At 36.4% G+C, this 26112-nt stretch overlaps 3 protein-coding genes across 5 annotated transcripts; 2 read left to right on the plus strand and 1 right to left on the minus strand.

The window, feature by feature from the left end:
- Positions 1 to 6311: 6311 nt before the first annotated feature.
- LOC110907205 (kinesin-like protein KIN-8A) lies at positions 6312 to 8594 on the minus strand. Its single transcript, XM_022152221.1, has 2 exons — positions 8430 to 8594; positions 6312 to 6665 (listed from the first exon to the last, which is right to left on the minus strand). The coding sequence occupies exons 1-2, from the start codon at positions 8592 to 8594 to the stop codon at positions 6312 to 6314; spliced, it is 519 nt and encodes a 172-aa protein (XP_022007913.1).
- A 7430-nt stretch (positions 8595 to 16024) lies between these two features.
- Positions 16025 to 21856, plus strand: LOC110909128 (epidermal growth factor receptor substrate 15). 3 transcript variants are annotated; one of them, XM_022154134.2, is made up of 13 exons: positions 16025 to 16407; positions 17741 to 18236; positions 18315 to 18653; positions 18733 to 18951; positions 19035 to 19330; positions 19464 to 19535; positions 19615 to 19713; positions 19812 to 19880; positions 19978 to 20092; positions 20226 to 20294; positions 20395 to 20665; positions 20764 to 20872; positions 20943 to 21856. In XM_022154134.2, exons 1-13 carry the CDS (start codon positions 16267 to 16269, stop codon positions 21594 to 21596), a joined length of 2949 nt encoding a protein of 982 aa, XP_022009826.1. In that variant the 5' UTR covers positions 16025 to 16266; the 3' UTR covers positions 21597 to 21856. The 3 variants fall into 3 exon arrangements, with proteins under 3 accessions (XP_022009826.1, XP_022009827.1, XP_022009825.1); XM_022154135.2 differs by having other exon boundaries at positions 17741 to 18230; XM_022154133.2 differs by having other exon boundaries at positions 17741 to 18653.
- Positions 21857 to 23295: 1439 nt separating this feature from the next.
- Positions 23296 to 25072, plus strand: LOC110909129 (amino acid transporter AVT3C). The gene has a single exon (XM_022154136.2). It carries the CDS (start codon positions 23402 to 23404, stop codon positions 24707 to 24709), a length of 1308 nt encoding a protein of 435 aa, XP_022009828.1. The 5' UTR covers positions 23296 to 23401; the 3' UTR covers positions 24710 to 25072.
- Positions 25073 to 26112: the final 1040 nt, after the last annotated feature.

Here is a 26112-nt window from a genome sequence, read left to right on the forward strand (position 1 = left end):
AGGGTTCCGCCTGTTGAACCCGGCAAAACCGACTGTCTAGTAGTGGCGGCGAACATCCTTGATGGTTGGTTTACAGCGGTGGTGGTGGTACGGACGTAGCAGGCAGCAACCGTGGTGGGGTTATTTTATTTGTTACCGATTTCATGCTCCGTCTTTCGATTGAAGGTATAATCTTAATTAGTATATTTTTCTTTCATTTTTAAACTTCTTGATGATATCAATTGTATATGTGATGAAACTGATTTGTGATAACATTACTTTGAAGCCCTATTTACGTGTGAATTGATAAGAAGGGAACAAGATTAAATTTTTAAGATGAATCACATCAGTGTGAGACCATCTTACACCTGAGAATCACCATTGTAAGAGTGGTAGAAGAGATAAAAAAGTGCAGTTGTTTTTGACCAAAACGGGTATAAAATGCCCCTGCACACGTGAAAAAAAGAGATAAAACGCAGCTGAAAATGTGCTAAAAGAGACATACATGATTGGGCAGCTTCATTAGATCCCGTCTTTGCTGTTATTTAGGTTGTTTCCATTGATTCGTTATGAAATCAGTCTTATCTTAAGTTGTTATTATTAAGTTATTGTTTATCTAAATTTGATAAGTTTTAAATCTGGTGAGAATGAGAATTGTGATGTTGGAAATTCGGTTTTATACAACGATGAACAATGCTTCATCCAAGAGATACAGTTCCTTCAAAGTGAATATCGATGGTGTTGCCTCTTCTTATTTGCTACTTCGATACCTAAAAAACTAAAATTGATGGGGTACTGATTGTGTTCATGGGTGTCGGGTTTTCCTACTCCCAAAAGTGGCCCCATATCTCTGATTGTGTATAACTTTGTTTGTGGTTATAGGAATTGTAAGTTGCCCTTATAACAAAAATTATTAAAATAATGTATGCTGGTTTTCGTATATTGAATCTTTAGTAGATTGGAAATTTTGTCTTTCCTACAGAGATGATGTATAAAAGTTAACAACCAATTTTTAAATACTCTCTCTCTCTTGAAAGTGTGACTTCGTTTTTGTGACGCAGATGAAACGGAGATGGACTCTGTGAAGGTTATCTTAGTCAGGTCACCAATGACACAGGAAGGCAACTAACTCAACTCAAATATTTGAGAAATTAACTGCAGATATGTCGGTAAACTTTGTTTACATTTTTTCTTGATACATTTATGATATATTTGGTTGATGTCTCTGGTTGTCGTCCGTATATAGCAGCGACAGTTCGCTGCAATGACGGACTCCAGTAGGCAGCAGTCGTGATGGTTCTTGGATAATGCGAGGAACCGTTTGGTGCATGTAGTGAAGCTCGGGTTTTGGTTAAAGGTGGGTGGTCAAGAGAAGTCAAAATGGTCAGTACACTAACCGAGAAGTATGATGCAATTCAGTCACTATATAGTTTAGTTACGAAACATTCGCGAGGGAAGGTACAATCGTACGCTAGACCAATAAATTATTTACTTAAATTATTAACATAACAATAACTGGACCGATAAATTATTTACTTAAATTATTAACATACTTACTAACTATAATCATCCTTTGTGACACGTGTAGAACGACGACACTAATAAAGTTGAACTGACCCGATAAAAATATATATATAGGATACAATAAAAGAATACAAATACGTATATCTAGGTTTCCGATAAAATGGCATTTCTCTTTGTTTTATAATTGTTATGTTCACATTTGATATGGGCCTTTTACTGAGCAGGGTGTTTGGGTGCGCATCTTGGGAGTTGGGAGAAGCAGGGAAGGGGAAGGATTTCACCAGAGATTTAGGTCTACCACCAGACATTGCAACCATGGTACCATTTCTGTTTCGTTCTTTCTACTATATCCACACGTACTCCATGTTGTTTTGGGCGTTTATATCGATGTTGTGTTAGGTTTATTGTTCAAAGCATGTTATAAATTAGAAATGTTTGTGTGAAGATGGGGAATAACAGAGGTATGTCACTGGCTACTAAAGTTGATTTAACCACATTCAAGTATGATATGGGGAAATTGGCATCTTACTTATTTTGTAGTACTTTGGATTTGCCTTTTTTATTTTGTGCTATTAATTGTGAAATTCGGTTTTTATTTTATTATGTTCTTTCAATTTTTATTTTAATATGTTCTAATTGTTGAGTTTGTTGCAGCTTCTCATAAAACTGGTTTATGGCTGTAGCTTTTTGTCAAGTTACTTAAAATGCCTATAATCTTTTGGCCAATTGATAATTATTTATAAATTGCTATTTCTGTATATTTCTTTACAACATTCCAAGAGTGTTTTCAGTTAAGGTTGGTATTTGTATTTTATTAGAGTGTTTTCAGTTAAGGTTGGTATTTGTATAGAAGTTTCTATTTGTTTTCCTCTTGACATTATTCTCAGTTACATGATATATGTTTATACGAAACCATATGCTAATGACCAGAATTTGTACTTCAAGATGTCCTCAATTATATAATACTCTATTTTGCAACATTTTGTTACAATAGAGGTTATACACCATGCTTTGTTGGTGTTTTGTGCATCCAATACTTGTACCCTGTCTGGATTGTTGTTTGTACCATGGTTGGTTTTTGTCTGATCTTCTTATCACAAAACAAAGAGAGATACACAGTAGAGATAAATGGAAGAGAGAAAAAACTAAACAGAGCCGCCGCTTCTCTGACGATTGGTCGACCTCCAGAGCGTCGTAGGCCTCGATTAACCGAACAAAGGGTAAGGAATCTCATGGTGGTGGTGATGTTTGCAGACTAGGGTTCCGGTGACCGTAGATGGTCCGGTGGCTTACACACACGATGGCAAGAGGCTATAGGTGCGACTGTTGATTACCTTCTCCAATTTTCAGGCTTCCAACCCTCCAACAAGTTAATAACACTGACAATATTGGCTCTTTAGATTTAGATCTATGTTGGTGAGTAAGGAATCTCATGGTGGTGGTGATGTTTGCAGACGTGGCGGCTAGGGTTCCGGTGACCCTGGATGGTGCGGTGGTGTACACACATGATGGCAAGAGGCTATAGACGCAACTGTTGATTACCTTCTCTAATTTTCAGGCTTTCAACCCTCCAACAAGGTAACACTGACAATATTGGCTCTTCTGATTTAGATCTATGTTGGTTCGATGTTGTTGTGCGTTTTTGAATGTAAGCCTTAATTTTTTTGGATGACATCTGATTTTGTTGTTTTAGTTGATGATTGTGATTTATATCCTAAATTTTTGGGGTGATGGCGGTGGTCTGAAGCTGAGATGACCTTGTGGGACTATTTAGCAATACCAAGGGCGGCATCTCGCAACTCATTGCCACATTATCGACATAGTAACGTGAATTTGGCAGCTGGACCGTAGCTGGATATACAAAAACAGCAACGGGTTGCACATGTGAAAGGAGTGTAACATAAACGATGAGAGAGGCGGATCTATTTCAAAAGAAAAGAAAGAAGAATACAGACATGAGAGACAGAGAGAAAGAGAGAGATGAAGGTGAGAGAAAGTGGGCAAGCCACAGGAAACTGGCCGGGTTCGTGGCAAGTCTTAACACACTAAACCGAGACTAAGGAATCCGATGGTGGTGACGGGCCATTCAACGGATCAACAGTGGTGATGTTCTCAGCGTAGATGGTGTACTGAGGGTGGTCAGAATACCACTGTCACCTTTGATCGAGATGGTAAGTATTATCTGCTACTGGACTCATTGTTATATGGTTGGTTTTATTATCTGATGCTTAGCAATGAACAGTCAATTTGTTATATGATTGGTTTGGTTCTGATCATAAGTTAGTTTGGTTAAGGATCCTTCAAAATGTCCTTCTGCAAAATATATATGCCATGATCACTTTTGTCACACTTTGTATTCCTAAAATGAAGGGATCTTTGCCTGTTTTTATAGCTCCAAATTCATTCATGTTCACTGTGATAGTGATTGACCTTTATAAATATGATAGTAGGAGATTGGATGAAAAAAGATTTGTTAGAGCACCTTTTATGCGATCCACATGCATCAAAAAGACTTTCCAAGAAGTTTATTATAAGGGAATGAGTTTTTTTATTCACCATTCATAGTTGTTATGTGTCATCTCAAATTACACCATCACCCTCTTTTAACTTTCATGAAAAATACTCATCATTCATCTATTACATAAAGTTTCAACTACCTTCTTATCAATGTTAGTACAGTAGATAGTTCTTGCACACATTTCCCTTTCATCTTCTGACTAAAAACTGTTGGGTGTCGAATCCAGCAAATAAATATAAAATAAACCTACTTGACACACTAAAAATAGTATGAATGGAAGTCAGGTTCGTGTCCACAGGGATACAGGTTAATTAAACGAATTGTGCCAAAACGTTTTAGATACAGATACGGTCGTTTTAAAAAAGGGGGGGTTTTATTTAACTAAATGTAAAAACAATTTATAATTTTAGATTAAAAAGAAAAGCTAATTAAAGTGGTTGTGAAAATTCAGATGTTAAAAACTAATTTCAACACCAGGGCAATTTCTTGATTCGGTTCGACTTACGATCATTAACGGTCACGGTGCAATGATCCTTTTTAAATAATAGTTTGTATCGACACTAGACGTCACGCAGTTCGGACATCCACTCTATCTAATGTCTAACCAAGCGCAGTTCGTTGATTAGAGCCAACCCGCTACTCTAAGCTCACGCCGTTCGGATTTTAGCGTGCGGGTTGCGGGATAGAAGTATCGATTATAATCAAACACACACGCCGTTCGGAGTGCCTAATTATATTGTATGATTCTATAATAATTTTGGGTTCATAGACAAACTCAAAATATTATTTGTTCCTTGTATCAAAGATTAAAACTTTGTTAGGGTTCTAAAAATTGATTGAACTTTATTAGAAAAATTAATAAGTTGATCAGGTTTATTAACAATCTAATATTTTTCGGATCGAATCCGTAGTAAAAACAAGAATCACACAAACAAACCACTAAAATAATCGAATCAAACGTGATCGTTTCACATAAGATTGTGAACCAAATCAAAGAAAATAAACCCTAATGTTGAAACTATAAAAGACTAGCCAGACATGATGGCTAGAACAAATAAAACATCGAATATTTAAAACTTACGAAAATCAAAACAAACTGTGATGTTCTATAAAAAATTCATCAAAGAGAAAATGCCACTTTTTCCTTGTGATTTCGAATGCCCCGCTCCTTTCTTTTTTTTTTTTTTTCTTTTTTTCCACTTGCAGCCGTCCAAGATAATGTTCCCCTTTTCTCTATTAGTTTGTTGTTGACATGAATCCAAAATACATTCGGCCCAATATCCATCCCACAAGATTTTTGTTGGTTTCCCAAGTTTAACTATATGAAACCCAATTTAGTAATTGATCCATGGCCCACTTCGACTTTATTTATTACCTCCTCTAAAACTTCAACTCAACGAATCTCTTTCCTTGAAATGCATTGTCATGCGTAGCAACCGCTCCATTCCTACAAAACATTAAAAACATCCAAAGTAGATTCCGTTCCACAAAAATATGTATTTCAAAAAATAATGATGTTTGACTATGATATATGCATGATGTGTGGTGTTATTTTAATATTATAGTGCTATAAAACATGCCTAAAAATGCAACTAACAAAAACAAGATAAAAAAAGGTGTCCACATCAGCAAAAGTGCATATACGTGGTTTATTCGCGCTTCACAAGTCACAAACATGGGTGAAAGAATCGTACCCGAGGCACGATTCGGTTTGAAACAGAACTGGTCCAAACGATACGGGTAGAAACGGTTCGGTCCGAAACGGTACGGGTCGAAATGGTGATTGCCGACACGTTTGCAATTTTTGTGGTGCTTTATTTTGGTTGGAAGAGCAAGTTTCATGTAGGATGTTTACAGACGGCTTTGGTTATAATCAATGTTGTAGAGGTGGTTTTGACGCGCAAAACCTAGTTGAAAGTTGTAAATTAAACTACAAACATCAGCCTCATAATAATGCTATAGTGATTAAGTAATCATATTTTATTAAGATAATCAAACCTAAAGAAGCATAGAAGGAGCTGCTGCGAGTTCTTTAACAACATGGCTTCGAGTTTTCCTCCCGTTGAAAGTAACAACTGACGGACTGTTCGCAGTTGTTAATACCCAAAAGCTTCGTTTTTTTTTTCTCTGACAGCCGGCAACATAAACCGCGAACTCGGGCTCTTCAAGTCACCGGTTTCCGTTTCTTTCGGTCTTAAATTTCCCTTCGTCACAACTCTCTTTCCACCCTTCTGCGATATTTCACGAATCAAATCATCTTTTTGTTTCATTTGCAGCCCATGATCTTTCTTCATTTCTCCATAGCAGCCTCTAGCATCTTTATAGTTTGTTTAAGCTCTTTAATGGTTTCTTCGGGTGCTTTTTCCTTGGATTCTGGTGTGAAACAGTTTCTGGGTAAGAAAGATTTCGGTTTTCGTTCTTTTTGTCGACATGAAGTCGGTGGGGTTGTTAAGATCGATGATATTGTTGAAGGGGTTGGTGATGCTGCTGCTAAAGATTGTGCTTGAACCATTAGTAACTTCTGCTGTTGGCGGGCCAGTTGGGCTCTTGGATCATGGTTTTCTTTTTGTGATTCGAGTAGTAGTTCCGCCTGATCGGTTTCTGCATTGTGTATATTTGTAATTTCCTCATTCGCCTCGTATGCCTAGGAATTACGGTAATAAAACCAATGGGTCGAGAATTAGATAATCAACTGTAATAAAACAAACGTGTCGTAGAAGATACTGTTTGGAGTTAATCGAATGATATGCGGTAATGATAAACGTGCGCAAGCTCACAAGACTCGGTTGAGAATTAGGAATTTCATGATCAAAAGAAAAGCTCCAAATCCAAAACCCCCTTCACCCTCATGACCAGATCCACTTTGGTACTGATATGAATTCGCCGAAGTATCTTGGGTAGAAAAGAACGAAGAAAAAAAGTATATGACCAGTATCAATAAAATAGGAATCATAACTATGTTTTGTACCATAGGACTGAAGATTATTAGTGCAAGAACATTCACTATTACAAATGGAACAATAGGTGATGGACCAGTAATTTCCATTTTCGCTCTACGTGTGGCTTGACTGATTAAACCTCTTTTCACTAACAAAGTGATAATACTTAATTGCAGTTAATTTCGGATGATTTATACCCATTGCACGCCTGTATGGGTCAATGACCGATGATTATTCCCTAGCGTGTGATTATCTATTACATTCTTTTTCTTGTATATAGCTAGGATCAGATATATTATTTAATCAAGAGATTTGGAGCTACACTTTCATTTTTAACGATCTTCATACAAAGACAAAGATTTTGTGTTTGAAAATTTGATTATAACTCTTTCTGTATGTAAAATCTAATATTTATATAATTATACTATTTTTAAGGTTAAAAGTTGTTTTATTTAACAATATTAGCAGTGAGAGTGCAACTGTTTATATAAATGTGGAGACAAAAATAATGCACAAGTTTTTAAATAATGCAGATCCTAAAATGCTTCCAAAGGAAATCCAGCCCCCGTCGCATCGCGACGGGTTACTCTTCTAGTTTTGTTCAAATCATATAGGGTAAATTACTTTTTGAGTCCCTGTGTTTTAGTGGTTTTAACCACTTGAGTCCAAAATCAAAATGTTTAACGCCCTGAGTCCCTATAACCATTTTTCTTAACCATTTGAGTCCAAATTTCTAACTCCATCCACCAAGTCTGTTAACTAAGAGGGTAATTTGGTCATTTACACACAAAGTACAAGTCTTATATGCACATAAGGACAAAGAACAAGTTTTTAATACATAACCTTTTAATATAAAATATATAATATATATATATATAATAAAATACACACAGAGCCACCATCCCCACCACTGCCCCACCATCATCCCATCACTGCCACCACCATCGCACTACCGCCACCTCCAAACACCCACCACCACCGTCTCATCTCCACCACTATTGCCGCCCCACTGCCACCACCACTGTCACCACCGTCGGCGACATTTGCAGATCACTCAGAACGGTCTCATAAATGATCATAAAGTGGCCTCATTTGCAGACCACTCAAAACTTTAACCAAACAATTAAATCATTTTCAAAACTTGATAAATGATCATAAATTTGCCCTCTTTTGCAGATCACTAACAACATAAATGCAATCAAAACCCTAACCAAATTCATCAATCCAGTTCAAAACTTCATAAACCTCAATACCTCGTAAACAACTCTAGATCACTCAAAACCGAACCAATCAATCAAATTTCATAACTTTATAGAAAACCCACAAAAAATAAAAATAAAAACAAATCACATACCCACCATCCCCATCCAACCATAAAATTTGTGATTCCAACCCATCAAATCCAACAATTCACCAAACAAACAAATACCCATATGCAAAATCACCATTTAACCAACCGAAACACATACATCATAGGCTTCAGAGATGGTTTTGAACTTGGCTTCTGCATCTTTCTTGTTATTAGGGTTTTTATCAGGGTGCCATTTCATGGCGAGTTTTCGGTAGGCTTTCTTCAAGTCATCGTCTTTAGCACTGCGATCGACCTGAAGAACCTTGTAGTAGTCCACACCCATGGTTACGATGGCTGATTGTGGTGAGGTTGGGTGGAGATTTTATGGTGGGTGGGTTCAAGAAAGTTCTGTGTAGTGAAAATTGGGTGAGGGAGTAAAGTGTGTTGGAGGTCTAGAGAGAGAATAAAAGATGAGAGAGAGAGAAATGCAGATGGTGTTTAGAGAGAAACGTAAATGAAAGAGATAATAGAAGAGAGAGAAAGAAAACACTAAAAATAAATTAGTTATATATTTATTTTTTAATTATAGGGGTAATTTAGTCATTTAACAAATTTTAACAAAATAATTCAAACTGGGTTAGAAATTTGGACTCAAATGGTTAAAGAAAATGCTTATGGGGACTCAGGTCGTTAAACTTTTTGCTTTTGGACTCAACTAGTTAAAACCCATAAAACACAGGGACTCAAAAAGTAATTTACCCAATCATATATATGCGACACTATAATGAATGAATGACAAAACTGTTATTTACATGATGAATCCTTGCAAAATTGCCTAAATAAAAGCTAACCTGTCACGTCGCGCAACGTGCGGCGTCGAATACCCCTAGTTTCTTTAATTCTTCAAAACTTTTAAGTTATTCAAAAAATTCAAAACTATTTTCACTAGTATGAGTGTAGTTAATCACAAAATTTATTTATCCAAGATAGTTTTATTTCACATTTTATATATAAAAAAAATACGTGTAATTCATATTTTTGCTTAGATTGTCACGAAATTATTTATATGATTTAAAAAAAAAATAAAAGTGTCCAAATTATAATATGACTGTCATTTACTGGCTAGACTAAACATCATCAGGTGGCTTGTTAATGGTGATTGCATGTTTGTAAGTGTGACACACTATTACCTAAATGTGAGAATATGCAAGGGCGTGGAAGGTGGGGGTGGAACCTCATATGTTTTGGTTAAAAGTGTAAATTTTTTTATTTTTCGTCTGAAATTTTTAAAATTATATAGGATTGTCCTCCCAATTTTTTTGCCTAAATATCTTTATAATATATAAATTGGGTCACATGACTTTCCGCCTCTCGAAACTTTTGGTCAAGCTCCATGAGTTGGGTTTGATGACATGTAGGTTTTAGTGACTAACCTAATCATTTGAGTTTATATTCGGGGCCATGGCCTTGGGTTTAACACAAAAATCTTTCCTTCTTTTTCGTCTAGACCACACAATCGGATCAACCAAAGAGGATACTTTGTCTATCTATGAGACTTTTTTTTTTGTATAACATCATATGAATATGTGTTTATATTTTTATTTTTTTCACTCATCAAGCATTGACATTTATGCTTGTAAATGTTAACACTTTAGGCCCGAATGTAACAGTGAAAATACAAATACTTCTTGTAAATGAAATTTACAATTTCACAATAACGAATGATGTAAACCATTTAAATGTGTGCTTTAATGTCTCCCCACAAGATATAATTACTCTTGACCACTAGGCTATAACCTAAGTGACATTCTGAAAGGAAATACTGGTGTGGCCTTTTCAATCCGAATAGAATAATTGCTTCTGTCTCGATGAAAACGCCAAAAACGAGAAAGGAAACGGTGCCTTTGATTGTTTGAGAATTATGCTTCAATTCAGCCAATAAAGTTAGATGCAATGTTTCCCATTTAGATTTAAAACTTATGGCAACGGATACGATCCATCTAGGGTGGATAGTGGCGTGTCTTGCAAAATATATAATGAATAATCTATTGACTGGAAGTCTTCATGGAGTCACAAAGGTTTTTCGAGTTGCTAGGGAGATTCTTGGTTCCGTATTGGTTTTGTTGGTCATTTCTTGTTCATTGATACGCTAGATGTTTTCGTGTATTTGTATTTTGAAAGACAAGTGTTTTAATCATTTTCAGTGTCCATTATGTTTTTGGTCTGATGCATTCTTGATATCACAAATATAAACAGGTTTTCTATCTTGTTGCTAGAAGCTTATTTTAATGAAAGTTCTTTTACCATTAAAGAGTAATATTGGATTTTAATAATCCAAACTATTTTTCGTTGGCCGTCAACAATCCCAACTTGAAAAACAACAGCTGGCAGTCCCAACTATTAATATATTGGCCTCCAATACTAACAAAACCCTAACGTCGTTAGTCTTCGGTCTCCATAAAAAACGTTTTTATTGCCGAAAACTCAACTTTTTCGTCCCAAACCTCTTTGTAACATTATTACGGACCTTTAGAAAAAATTTTCTAGTAAAAACCTCAATTATTGAAGTCGTAGGAAAACTCATTTTTCGCCGGAAAACTTCTTTTTAGTCGTAAAACTCAACATCTCAAACCTCTCTGTAACCTTAGATTGTACCTTTAGAAACCTTTTTCCGGCGACCGTAGATTAACAGCGTTAGGGTTTTGTTAGTCATGGTCCATTGGAGGCCAATATATTAATAGTTGGGACTGTCAATGGTTATTAATAAAGTTGAAACTCTTGCATCTTTAAAAAATACAACGAATAATTATGACTATTAAAATCCAATATTCCAGTTAAAAATTGCATTTATAGTGGCGCTGTGACACCTCGTAAAATCACAACCAATATAATGAACACACGTGTCATGAGCTTTAAACGTGTAATGGATTAAATATGAGGGACTAAAGTAGACAAACAAAGAAAGTATTTGTGTAAAAGGATTCAAAGTGTCAACATTTGATAATTATACCTTTCAACAACCCTACACGATGTTTATACCCTTAAACGAATGAATTATAAATCATATGAAGCCATTTGTGGAAGAAAGTGAAAGTTTACAAACCGAAAGGGTTAAATGTGTCAACATGTTTAATTTATACCTCTGAGTGACCTTTTAACGAACCCGAAGCTTTGTAACGATTAAGTATGCTCCCAAAAATAAGTGATAAAAATTTCACAAGATTTCGATATCGTATGAGGAAAATACGTTAACATTCGTAAATAAGGGGTTAAAAGCATCAACGTTGAAATTCAGGACTTTTCGATGATCGTATAACTAACCGGGGACTTAACGAAGTTTGGTTATGCCTTAGAGTCCTTAAAAGTCAAGTTTGGGGGTTAAAAGTGTAATAAAAACAAGTTAAAACAACTATTAGAAGGACCAGGGACCAAAATGGCAAATTCTGAAACTTGTGACCGGAGCCTAGCACTCATACCGGCCGCGCAGGACCCCTCTTATACCCTACGCGGGCCGCCTGGAAGTTGCCAGCTCCCAAAAAAATGCACAGATGCCTGTAACAGCAGGTAGCACCGCCATTGCATGGTAGTTTTCGAATTCAGGAGCTTGGCCAACAGATTTTCATGCATAGGGACACTTGGGAATCATCAGAGATCATTGGTAGACCTTGGTGGAGTGATCTCATGCATTCTAAATCCCTACATATTCACACACCCAACTCCCTATTTCCACACCCTTCAAGACGCCTCGTGTAGACCTATACGAAGCGTATTACCTTTTTCAATTTCCAAGAGAATCTCTGATTATGTCACCTTTTTCAGTAAGCTCCCTTAACCTCTCTAATTCATGCTTTATTAGTTTAATGACCTAAAGTCAAAGCCGTCGTAATTAACCTTTGACTTAGTGATTAATCACTAATGGTCCAATCATTTTTCGAATTGAAAGTGGCTATGAGTTGGTAATTATGTGGGTAATAAACCCTTAAAAGGGCACCCTCTGATTTCCACTCTAACTATGTCAATTGTCAGGTCAAACTTAATTATAAAAAGTCAACAGAAAGCTATTTTTCAAATAAACACTTAATTAACAATGTAGAAGCCATGAAACCTGTTTTAACACTTGTATAACTTGGTAATTAACGTAAGAACATGTCTAAGCATGTTCAACCCGACAATTTCAGGTTTAGGCTCGGTTCGGAACCGAAAGTCGCAAAAGTAGACTTTTGCTTTGACTTTTAGTTCTGACCCAATTTAGCTTAGTTTAGATATGCCTTAAAGTTCCTTTAGGACCAGGTTATAGGTTAGTATAACCCTCTGAGGTTACACAACTTGGTTCCTTGTTTATTCGATTCATTTGCATGTTTCCGTTATATGCCTAAATGTTGACCATTATGCCCTTTTGACCATAGAACGAGATTTTTGAAAATGTGAGAGGACAAAAACCTTTGTTACTGATTTATAAACTTGTCCTAAAAATTTGATATCAGTTTGAGGTCTAGATTAAGAGTTATGCTCAATAGCGTAAATTAAAAGCTTTTTATTAATTAAAAGGCATTATTAGCATAAAGCCTATCTAAACCCAAATTTTGACACCAAAATTTTTACCCACTGATGTAATATGATATTTTGGGATTTTTGAAGATTTTTATTTATTTTTAAGCTGAGCATAACATAGGGTTCTTGCTTTAATTCGGTAATTGTCGGTTATACCCTTTTTGCTAATAAAATGAGTTTTACATAATGTTTTGATATCAAACTTTTTGCTACTGATTTTATATAATAAATAAAATATTTTGAACTTTATAAACTGTTCAAAAACTCAGATTTTCTATTATAACCCGAAAATCGCTTAAAACCGACTTTTACGCGTTTTAAGCGCATAATATGGGTTAAAACTATTTTTAACATATAAGACTTAATACCTACTGATGTTTTGAGTAAACTTTTATACTTTAACAGTAAGCAAAAGTTTTGAACTCAGATTTCCAAACTTGACCTTTAAAACTTATGTGAAATTACCAAAATGCCCCTTCGGTGCATAATTTGGTTATAAATGATAAATTTCACATATAGGCAATACCCTAATGAAATGACCTGCAAAAATAATTATTTTTACTGATCATTTCAGACCTGAACCTCAGATTAATATTTAATATCTTTTATAACCTTTAAAATGATCAAAATACCCCTACAGGGCTTAAATTGACTTTAAATTCGTTTTGGGCATAATGAAAGGTATCCTACTGATATCACAACATATTTAAGGCATATTAACATAGGAAACCTGTTCATGACTCATTTGTTTACCCGTTATGCATTTTTCGCGTTCGGAACGGTTTATGTAACTAATTTGCATAAATTAACCGAAACGGGTCAAATCTTATCATTTTTATCTCAAAATCCAGAATGTGTTTAGTTTACCCATAGTATACAAGCCTCCAGCTTGTTGGGTGTAAACCATATTCTAATCCGGTCATCGCTTAATCTTGCGTTTTGAACCGTATATCTTCCTTTAAAACTAATGGGTCTAAGTTTAGGCTTAATTAAGACCCGTTAGGAATCTAATAGGTTATTAAAACCTTCGTTCCAGATATAGGAGCCCAGTAAAAGATACTTGCACTTGCTGATTTGTACGGCTGGGATAAATTTGTATAATTTGCTCAGGTAAATACTTTTAACTTATTTTCCCTTATACGGGCTTGGGGTACGGTATATAAAATACCGCTTGGTCGGGCATTGAATTTTTAATCATATGAAGGTTAAATTATTGAAATGACCCGTTTAATCTGTTTTGTTTGTTTTAAGTCTTTGGGGGGGGGGGGGTTAATGACCATGTCCTGGGTATCCTCGGCTCATTCATTGAAATGGCCACGACTTAAGCACGGGGTGTAGGCATACACCTGCCAGTGCGTATGTAAAAATAATATACCCACCTGTTCGAGAATAACTCGCCGTGGGATATATTATGTGGTGTGTCTATTAATCTTTAACCCGGTATTCAGCTCGGGCTATTGAACGTATAATAAACATGTAATTCTTTAACAAGTTTATTTTCAAATAATTATCCCAAGTTATAAAATATATTTTGTACCTTGTGCATTCAAACCAATTTTCTTTAACATTTTCAAAATGAGTCGGTTAATTGTATTTACCAGTGTAAACTGACGTATTTTCCAAAAAGGCTAAGTACAGGTACTAGACGGAATAGGCTGGCTACTCCTAGCATCAATAAAGAGTCTTGCAAGCTTATATGTTTACAAATCTGTTGAACAATGTTCCTTTTATCTTTGATCCGCCCGTGGATCCTTTACAATCGCTTTGTAAAAATTGATATTACTTTCATTCGGTTTGTAATGTTTTTATCTTTCGACTTCCGCTGTGTATTAAACTGTGATAAATTGTCTATGATAATATCAACTACGTTACGATACTCCCCACCGGACCCACCGGTAATACGTGGAAATATCAGGGTGTGACAGGCGCATCACATCTACTTTTACTTTTCAAAAATGTAAATAAAAAATAATAGTGTAAATTTCACTTTTTGTTCTTTATGTATTATCTGAATTTTGAAACGTGCCCTTTAAAAGTTTTAATATCAGTTTATGTCCTTAAATCACATGTTTTATATCACTTTAAGTCATTTACACCAAACTGAGTTAACTTACTCAGTTATGTTTTTTTAATGCAAGAGTATTATTGGTATTTTAATGGAATTTACTCTAATTAATAATACAAAACCGCCACCAATATATACTCAATCTGTCATCAACTCATCAAATCCACTTTCAATTTCCTGTTCATAACCCCTAATTTCACATGCGTTTGAAAATTTTACTTCTTGTTCATTTATGCTCTGTTTTTCATCATCTTATTTTTCCCCAATTTCCATACTTATAATCCCTACTGGTAGTCACTCAATCGTCCATGGGTCTTGTATAATTCAAATCATAGATCTGTAATTCCGACAAATTCGTATTCAAAACCCCCAATTTCACATGGCATTTTGAAAATTTAACTTCCTGTTTATCTGAACTCTGTTCTTGCTCTATTTTTCATCATCCTGTATTCCCAAATTTCCCCACTGATAGTCACTCAATCGTTCATGGGTATTCCATAAATCAGACCCTAGATCTATAAATTTTATAAATTCGTGTTCAAAAACCCCAATTTCAAATGGGCTTTGAAAAATTTAACTTCTTGTTCACCTCCGCTCTGTAATCGTGTTTTTATCTCAGACGATTTAGCTTCAAGTTTTCTTTCAACTCCACAAAATGTTTTAGTCGATACAAGATTGTGAAGTTTTGTTTTTTTATTGAAAAAGAGAGCTTACTCATTAACTGTGTGGAAGAAACACGAGCAACATTTGCAGGCTTTCCGACACAGAGACCCATTTTATGATAAGGGTTTTGGTATTGAAGCATGATCAGAAACAGAGCAATTTGTGATATATATTGGTGGCGGTTTTGGGAGTTCTTTTTTGAATATTCTGCATTTTTTAGTCATAGATTAATAGTTTATCTTTTGTATTATTAATTAGAGCAAATTTCATTAAAATACCAATAATACCGTTGCATTAAATAAATCTAACTGAGTAATTTAACTTAGTTTGATGTAAAAGACTTAAAATGATATAAAACATGTGATTTAAGGATATAAACTAAAATTAAAACTTTTAAAGGACACGTTTCAACATTCGGATAATATATTAGGACAAAAAGTGAAATTACTCAAAATATGAAAATAATATTTTGGTAATTTTGTCCGATTATTATGCCAGCGGCAGTCTCCAACTCTCCGTCAAAACGACACTGCAATTACCTTGCTACCCTTTTTCTCGCCGATGACGGCAACTCTCAATACTCAACAGAACCTTCTAAAAGCTCTTGACACAATTCTCTCTCGATCCCACGAACCCTAATTGTCACCGATCCTCTCTTCTAAACATGATCCATTAATAAATCCTCCAATCCGATCACCAATTCGTTGTTCTCAATTCTCTCGACTTGATCGAATAAATGGCGAGTGGCACACCGAATATTGATAAATTCGAATTGTACTTCAACAGAGCTGATTTGGATCATGACGGACGAATTAGTGGCGTTGAAGCTGTTACGTTCTTCAAAGCCTCTGGTTTACCTACGCCTGTTCTCGCTCAGGTTACTAGTTTTCAGTAATTTTCGGTAGTTTTTGTTCGTAGTGTTAGAATTTTGCAGTATATGAAGCTATTTTGAAGTGTTGAACCTTAGTTTGATTTGTTGAATAGAAACATGTTAATTTGAATCGGTTTGTGATGAGATGTAGGTGTGTGAATTCATCATCTGTCCGTGAAACGGTGTTTTTGTATATCTCTGTATGACTGTATGAGCTGAACTTAGGGTTTAGTATGTGTTATACACTTTTACATATACCAGCTTGTATTACAAAGTACAATCATCATCTTGTATAAGCAGGAAGTTAGCCTAACAAGTATTATATGTTTTAAATTTGAAGTTAGTTGAGTACAATTATGTTTACATAACAAATGGAATTTAATATTATGTTTGTGATGCTGCATATAGAGTACAGACATTAAGGAATTTGTGGATCCGTAGTCCATGCATATAGATAGCTTCATTTTGAGTAATTCCGGTAGTTTTGTTCGTACTGTTTGAATTTTGCAATATATGAAGTCAATTTGAACAAAAATTTCTTGATGGTGATCAAAAACATGTTAATTTGAATCAGTTTGTGATAAGATATAGGTGTGTGAATTATCAGCTGTTTGTGAAATAGGTTTCTGTGTATGTATCTGTATGAGGCTATGAGCTGAACTTAGGGTTTAGTATGTATCTTATATAAGCCAGAAATTAAAAGAGAATTTTCATTTGAAAATGAAAATTGCACAAGCATAACAGGTATTATACTATTATATGTTTTAATTTTGAGGTTAGTTGAGCATAATTATATTTATATAACAATTGCAAATAAATAGGGTAGAGGTAAGGTTGCCTACATCTTACCCTCCTCAGACCCTACCTTAGCTTTGCTGTTGGTGGGATTTACTGAGTATGATGATGATGTTGATGATGAAATAAATATTATGTTTGTGATGCTGCATATAGAGACATTCAGGAATTTGTGGATCCATAGATTGTTTCGTTTTGTTATTAAGTTCTGGTGTGATAAGGTTATCCATCAATTATCGTTAAAGAAGAACGTTTTATGTTATTAAGATGTATGATCAACGCATTTATCACACGATGTTTTTCCTTTGACATCGATGTAACAATTCTCTATGCTTATGTAGTCGTTGCAAATAAATGTTATTCATGCAATGCTACATATGCCAACATTTGACAATATATGGCTCCATATTGTGATATTATGTAATTAATAAAGTTAAGATATGACGTGTTAACGTTACTCAATATTATCAGATACCTTGTGTAATAGTTTTAGTGTGTTAGAATGGTAAAGAAAAATGAGTAAGAAGTTGTCATTTTCATGCAGATATGGACAATTGCTGATCGCAATCAAACCGGTTACCTTGGTCGGTCTGAGTTTTACAATTATCTGAAACTTGTAACAGTTGCACAAAGTAGGAGAGATCTTACTCCAGAAATGGTGAAAAATGCGTTATATGGACCTAATTCTGCTCAAATTCCTGCTCCTCAAATCAATCTTGGAGCCTTAGCGGTTCCTCAGTCAAACTTAAACATGGGCCCACCTGTCCAGCGGACGCCTGGTAGGGCCCCTGTAGCTTCTCATAGTGTTAGTACGAGTGGGCCACAGGGTTATTCATCTCAGCAAACTCAAGGCATGAGGCCACATGTGCCTCCACTTCCTAACGCCACAATCCAACCTCAGCATGGTGAGACTCATGGACCGCCAGGTGTACACACGGTGGCAGGCCCTCGCCCTTCAACTTCGAGTCTTTTCAATGATTGGCTTAATGAGAGGACGGGTGTGCCCACGCCTAATGTCTCTTCTCAAGTTCCTAGTAATGGTCTTTCTTCCAAACCAAATGGTCATACTTTTGCTGGTAGCAGGACTGGAGCTAAAGATTCTAGTACCCTTGTTGCAGGAACGTCTAATGGTTCTGTACCTGCAGGGACCCAGTTTCCCATCAAACCAACTCAATCCTCCCAAATGAATGTTTCCCAACAACCAACTGCTGGTCAAAACCAGAGAATGCAGTCAACTTTGAGATACAATCAGCAAACTCCTGTCCAGAGTTCCTCTACTGCTCCTGTTAGAGCTGAAAATGTTTCTTCTGGTCAATCTTCAGAACCTTGGCCAAAGATGACACAGTCAAATGTCCAAAAGTACACTAAGGTATTTGTGGAAGTAGATACAGACAAAGATGGGAAAGTTACGGGTGAACAGGCCCGCACTCTGTTTTTAAGTTGGAAGTTGCCAATAGGTAGTCATTGCAACGTTTTCTCTTTTGCTTTTTTTGGTTAGAACTTAGAAGTTCTGTTATGCTTATTCTTGTATTACAGATATCCTAAAGCAGGTATGGGAGTTATCTGATCAAGACAATGACGGCATGCTTTCTTTAAAGGAGTTTTGTATTGCCCTATACCTTATGGAGCGGTACAGGGAAGGTCGTCTTCTTCCTCGTGTGTTGCCAGCTGGCGTCATATTTGATGGGACGCCATTGCCTCCATCAGGTCATCCACCTGCTGCATATGGTGCTCCAGTTTGGAGATCTGAGCCAGGTAGATGCTAATTCTTGTGACACCTGTCATATTTCGAAACTCTGAATTTACATATAAAGTTACATATTCTTCTTTCTGCTTAGGAGTCCAACAAGGACATAGGGTTATTGCGCAAGGACAGGTTAGTCATTCTGCAGCAAGGCCACCTCGTCCCATTCCAGTTCCTATAGACGAAGATGTGCAGCCTAAACCCCAAAAACCTAGAGTCCCTGTTCTAGAGAAGCATCTAGTGGACCAACTTAGTACTGAAGAGCAGAATTCATTGAATTCAAAGTTTCAGGAGGCAACAGAGGCAGATAAAAAGGTGAATGAACTTGAAAAAGATATATTGGAAGCTAAACAGAAGATTGAGTTTTACAGGAGCAAGATGCAGGAAGTTGTAAGTTCTCTATCTCTAGTGTCTAGTCGTTTGTGTGGGTACATTTGCTTGCTGGGATCTTACAAAAAGATACTTATACTATCAGAAGTTGAAGCTTGAGAATCCAACTTTGTGTCATGCTGTTTAATGTCAGGTTTTGTACAAGAGCAGGTGTGATTCTCGGTTTAATGAGATTACCGAAAGGGTTTCTGCTGATAGAAGAGAGGTATATACCTGAATATATTAAAAAACATATATTCTTACATGATAGTTTTTTAGGAGAGACTGAGCAGCTTGTTATCTAGGTTGAATCACTTTCAAAGAAATATGAAGATAAATACAAGCAGGCTGGAGATGTAGCTTCTAAATTGACTATTGAGGAGGCCACTTTTCGTGATATACAGGTTTACTAATTAACTTGTTTAGGGGTTAACTTATACTCCATATTTTTTCCAAAGATGGAGCTTTTATTGAACAATTATCTTGTGCTTGACATTTTTAGGAAAAGAAGATGGAGCTTTACCGAGCAATTGTCAAGCTAGATCAGGATGGGAAACCTGATGATATTCAGGTATCCTTTATGCTGATAAACTTAATTAAAGGTATATAAATATTATGTTATTCACTTTGTTGCAGATAATTATAATGCCATGTTACTTGATTGCTAGGCCCGAGTTGATCGCATCCAAGCGGACCTTGAGGATCAAATAAAAGCCTTAAATGAACGCTCCAAAATGTATGGTTTGCGTGGGAAACCTACATTGCTGGTTGAGCTGCCCTTTGGTAATTTCAGTTTTCATGTCCACCGTATATCATTCCCAACAGTTTAACAAAAGCGTGCATGTCTAGTGGTTATTTTCAACTTTTTGTAAAAAAAAAAACTGTTTTTTTTTTTTTTTTTTTGGTAAAAAATTAGGTTGGCAAGTTGGCATTCAAGAAGGAGCAGCTGATTGGGATGAAAATTGGGATAAGTTTGAAGACGAGGGTAAACAAAATGCCACCTTAATATCCTTCTGTTACATAAGGCTTCAACATGTTACCCCTTAAATGTGAAAGTCGTAAAATATTTTACATCAAACTTGCAGGATTCACATATGTGAAAGAGCTCACACTTGATGTGCAAAACATTATAGCTCCTCCAAAACAGAAAACCTTACCAGTTCAAAACAAGTCTGCTTTCCATGATGAACATTCCTCAAATACCACCGATAAATCTGAAAAGCCTCCAGCCACTAATGAATCAGCGGAGCCACATAACGATAACTCCGTAAAAACCCCACCCAATAGCATGGAGTCAACAGAAAGCACATCTAAAATACTTGAAGATGGCTCCCCCAGTGCTATAAAAAACCAGAGGTGTGAGATTTTTTGTATCTAAATTGTGCTATTAAATGCTTGCAATTTATTGTGTTAATTAAGGGGTTGATTTCGAAATTATGTCTCCAATGGTGCAGTGAATCTGTGTTTTCGGCTGAAAAAACTTCTGATGAGGCAGTCTACGCCACATTTGACAATCGTTATGATTCAGATTCTGCTTGGGATTTTACTGCTACAAACCATCAGGTATTTGAATGCTTATATTTGATATTGTTTGTGTTATCTTGTCATAATTTAAACTGTTCTTTTATTGCAGGATATGGATCAAGAGAGTTCTAATGGAAATGCGTTATTCGATTCTTCTGATAGCTGGGGGCTAAACCCGATAAGAACGAACAAGAACACGATCCAGTTTGACTCTGTTCCAAGCACTCCTGCTTATAGTTATGCTGGATCCCCAACTGGAAACAACTTATTCCATAACCAGGGCCCATTTGCGTCATCTTTTGCGGATTCAGTTCCAAGCACGCCAGCTTATAGTAACGCTCAACGCCCGTTCGTTTCAGTTTTTGCCGATTCGGTTCCCAGCACACCCATGTATGATGGCCATGAAGATCGTTCATTCAACAATTTATCCAGATTTGATTCTTTCGCCAGCAACACTCCCCGTGATTCCTTTTCTAGATTCGATTCATTCCATAGCACAACACAAGATACGGAACGGAACCTTGCAAGATTTGATTCCATGCACAGTACGGCTGAGTCTGATTTCGGCCATTCTCTTTTCCAGCCTCGTGATTCTTTCTCGAGGTTTGATTCCATGCGGAACACTAATGATTCCTCTGACTTCAATCACGGGCTCCCATCTTTTGATGATCCGGGTCCTTTTGGGTCACACGACCCGTTTAAGACGTCATTTGATAGAGAGACGCCAAGAAAAGATTCGCTAGATGGTTGGAAGGCTTTTTAGTTTTTGCACAGTGATCATATTTGATGTTGAATGCTTTGGACATTGAGTTGGAGGTGATGATTCTTTCTTTTTACATAGATTACATATGTATAGCATATTCAAGTTTTTATGGATTGATATGACTTCGGCATGCGTTAAAAGTATAAGCTCATGTTTATGAGCATTAGTTTTGCAAGCTTTAATCGTATTTCTGCATTGTACTATATGAAATATTTTACTTTTGTATTTTGTTATTTGGTGCTTATGAATATGGTTGAATATTGACTGCTTCCAGTTTCCATTAGGCCTAGAACCGTAAATTAATCAGCGTTTAAAAAGTGAATTTATCTTTGATTAATTTAAATTCTTTATTTTAAAAAAATAAATATTTCAAAATAGTTGTGTTTTTTATGTTCAATAACAAAATGCCATGCCTCTGTAATCAAACGAAAAATTGTTTCTTATGAACATAAAAACGTTTTATATTTTTAAATTCTTTTCGTAAAGATACTCTGATTAAAGATTATACAGATTTCTAAAATATCTATTTTTACACACACTACATACCCTGAAGGTCTCTATAGATATCTATTTGAACTTTTATAAAGATGTATCTGAAATATCTGAAGTTCATTTAAAATGTGATATAATAATACAGATAATAATGATAGCAAATACAACGACAGAAGAAGACCAACGCTAAGAACGAAAAAAAAGGAATGAAATTTAGAAAAGGATATAAAACATAATTTTGATAGGATTGATTTGAGCGCTTGGAATTTTAGGGGAATATATATGATGCTATATATAGCCATGATGTAATTGTAAAGTGTAGACAGGCCAAATCGAGTGGAAAGTAGTCGTGATTGGCTCGCTACATAGGCCCAAGCCAAAGCTCAAACAACGACCATGACACCGGCCAACGACGACAATGACAAACGATAACAACCGTCTTACCTTCACGAAAATTGTAAAGATTATCTCGTGATGATTTTTCGGACATTTTCAAATATTCATCCCCATGAATCTTACAAAGTGTCGTACCCTAGTCGACGAATTTGCGGAAGTGCACTTTTGTAAACCCGTGGGACCGGGGTTAAGTTTAGACCAGTGCTTTCCCTTTGTTGGAAATATGGAAACCCTCTTCCAGACCGCCAACTATTTTTAGGAATAGTTGATGACTCATGCAAAGACAACCCTGTAAAACATTTCATCTCATACACAGGATTTTCAGAAAATATTCGTGCACTAACATAAAAATTTTTATTAAAAATGTTATGACGTGTAACGACTTCATTATTAATTAATTATAGGTTTTCTTAAGGCCATGTGTAGTCATAAAGCCCTTGTGGGGCGTTATGCGACACGTGTCGTGCCACGTCATACGGGGGGCTTTATGGGGCGTTATATCACTAGAGCCCGTAGTCATAAAGCCCCTACCCATCATTACCTATTTAATAATTTTCAATGTTATTAATTAATTATAAAAACAATAACTTTTTTTTTATTGGTCCAAGGTTTCAAACCTCCCTCCACAATGCCGCGATATCCATAGCGCTCCCCCATTTTTTTTGCCTCATAACGTCGGCCGTAGTGGTGTTCGGGACGTTATGAGAGAAAATGACGCCATATGAAGCCCCACTACACAATACCTAACAAGTCCTTAATTTTATATTGGTTTGAGGTGCTTCCTATCACCTTACTTTATTAAAAAAGCTCAAGATATTATCATCATATCATATCATAGAAGCCGTGTATCATTTCACCAGATATTCATCCCTATATCCAGATCTCCAGATCTCAAATTCATATTCAACTGAATAATCATGGGGTTCAAAGAAACCACCACCAACAACAACTCAGAAGCAACTTCATCAACCCACACACTCAATCTTCCACGAGAAACCACCCCCTTAATCAAACAATCCCATCAACAATCCTCCCAATTCAAAACCTTCGCCAACGTCTTCATCGCCATCGTCGGCGCCGGCGTCCTCGGCCTCCCCTACACCTTCAAACGCACCGGCTACCTCACCGGAACCCTAACCGTCTTCTCCGTCGCCTTCTTCACCTACCACTGCATGATGCTCCTCGTTTACACCCGTCGCAGACTCGAATCCATCAACGGTTTCTCCAAAATCAACTCCTTCGGTGACCTAGGCTTTGTTGTCGCTGGTCCTCTTGGTCGATCGTCTGTTGACATCATGATTGTCTTGTCTCAGGCTGGCTTTTGTGTTAGTTATCTCATTTTTGTGTCCACTACGTTGGTCAACATCTTCAATTTGAATCCAATAACTCCAAACCCTAACCCTAGCTCTACTATTTTAGGGTTATCAGCAAAAAGCTTTTACATTTGGGCGTGTTTTCCGTTTCAATTAGGGTTAAATTCAATTCCAACATTGACACATTTAGCCCCTTTGAGTATATTTGCTGATGTGGTGGATATTGGGGCTATGGGGATTGTTATGGTGGAGGATGTGATGATATATTTGAATGCTAGACCGGTTTTACAAGCCTTCGGTGGGTTTTCGGTGTTTTTTTATGGGATTGGTGTGGCGGTTTACGCCTTTGAAGGGATCGGGATGGTTTTGCCCTTGGAATCGGAGACGGAGGACAAGAATAAGTTTGGGAGAGTGTTGGGGATAACTATTGGGTTCATTGCTGTGATGTTTGCTTGTTTTGGGGTACTCGGGTACTTTGCGTTTGGCGATGAGACGAAAGATATTATTACTACTAATTTAGGTGCAGGGTGGTTGAGTAGTGTGGTTCAGTTGGGGCTTTGTTTGAATCTGTTTTTCACTTTTCCGTTGATGATGAACCCGGTTTATGAGGTTTTCGAGCGGATGTTTTGTGAAGGGAGGTATAGTTTGTGGGTGAGGTGGGGTTTGGTTTTGGTGGTGAGTTTGGTGGCTCTTTTCGTGCCGAATTTTGCGGATTTCTTGTCTTTGGTGGGGAGTAGTGTTTGCATTGTGTTAGGGTTTGTGTTGCCTGCTTTGTTTCACTTGATGGTGCATAAAGATGAAGTGGGTGTGCTTGGGTGGGTTAAAGATGGAGCCTTTATTGTTTTTGGTGTGATTTTGGCTGTAACTGGTACATGGACTTCTTTGCAAGAGATTCTTGCACCTAAAGCTTAGAACTTGAAAGGACCAAGTGGTCATTTCACCTGTCGGCGAAATGATGAGATCTTTATCTTGGTTTTGGTTGCGAATTTTGAATGAAAGCGCAAGCTTAGATTGCGGTGTTGTATGTATGCGGGTTATTAAGGGATAAGTCGGTTGAATCTTGGATCATCACTGTGAATCTTTTGAGCCATGTGCCATGTTAAGGAGATGATTATGGTTACATGAAGGTAATAGTAGTTTGTATTTGTTGTTGTGTTATTCAGTTATGTACAATAGTGTGTTTCTTGAATTTCCTTTTTATGGAAAGTCTTGTTTCTTGTATTAATTGGAAGTGTTTGAACAAAATCTATATATACACACACTTTTTTTATTGAACGGCAAATGATGACGTGTAAACTTATCCTGTTCGGGCTATGTCAAATGTTGACTCCTCGACCGCCATGAGACCGTGCCCCCTGATGCGCGGGAACCGGATGGAATCAGTAAACCCTCACCCCTGTTAGCTTCAAACCCAAGATTAAAGCCCCGATCTGTTCCTTAACCCATACATTGTCCCTTGAAATTGCCCAAGTGGGAATCGAACCTGCGTCTCCACTAGAAAGGACAGATCTACCCCTCACGTGGGAGGCACATGGGGAATTTAACGGTTAAAATTAACACCGTTTACCATAAAGGACTTGCAATGCAACGAAAATAAAGTTAAAGGATTTGCAGTGCAACTTTTAAACGTTAAGGACGTGCATTGTACTTTTAGTTAAACCTAAAGGACGTGCGCTGTCATTTTGTCTTTTAAAAACAAAATTAAATATTTATATTAATATAATAATAAAGAAATATTGCACTAAAAGAATGTCCATCAAAATAATATATCAAAAGTCAGATACTATATAACTTTTAACTAGTATTACGACCCGCCGCGATGCGGCGGGGATTCTTTAGTTATAACTAAGTCGATTTAGGACCCGCACGTTATGTTGAACTTGTCAAACGGGAAAAAATAGACGATGTAAAAATGTTCACCCACACACGCACGTTGCGTCGTGTTAACTCGGAAAATTTAGAACGAAACGTAAAAACGTTAAACCAGAGACGCACGTTGCGATGTGTTAAGTCACAAAATTTAGAACGAAGCATAAAGCGTAAAATTTGCGGAAAATGAAAACAATAAAGGAACAAAGTTGAAAGTAAAAAAGTTGTGAGAATATATCGCAAAAGATAAAAGGTTTTGGGTTAAAAGTAAAACAAATAGTTTTTGGTTAAAAATAATTTATGAAATACTTTTGAGTGAAAAGTAAAAAAAAAATCAATTTTTTTTTTAAAAACCGCCAAAGCCAAGGTTACAACAACCATATGCATAACCATTTTTTCTTTGAAAAACCCCCAATGCCAATATTACAACATTTCGCGATATATGA

Source organism: Helianthus annuus, chromosome 14 (genome assembly GCF_002127325.2).
Source record: "Helianthus annuus cultivar XRQ/B chromosome 14, HanXRQr2.0-SUNRISE, whole genome shotgun sequence".
NCBI lineage: Eukaryota > Viridiplantae > Streptophyta > Magnoliopsida > Asterales > Asteraceae > Helianthus > Helianthus annuus.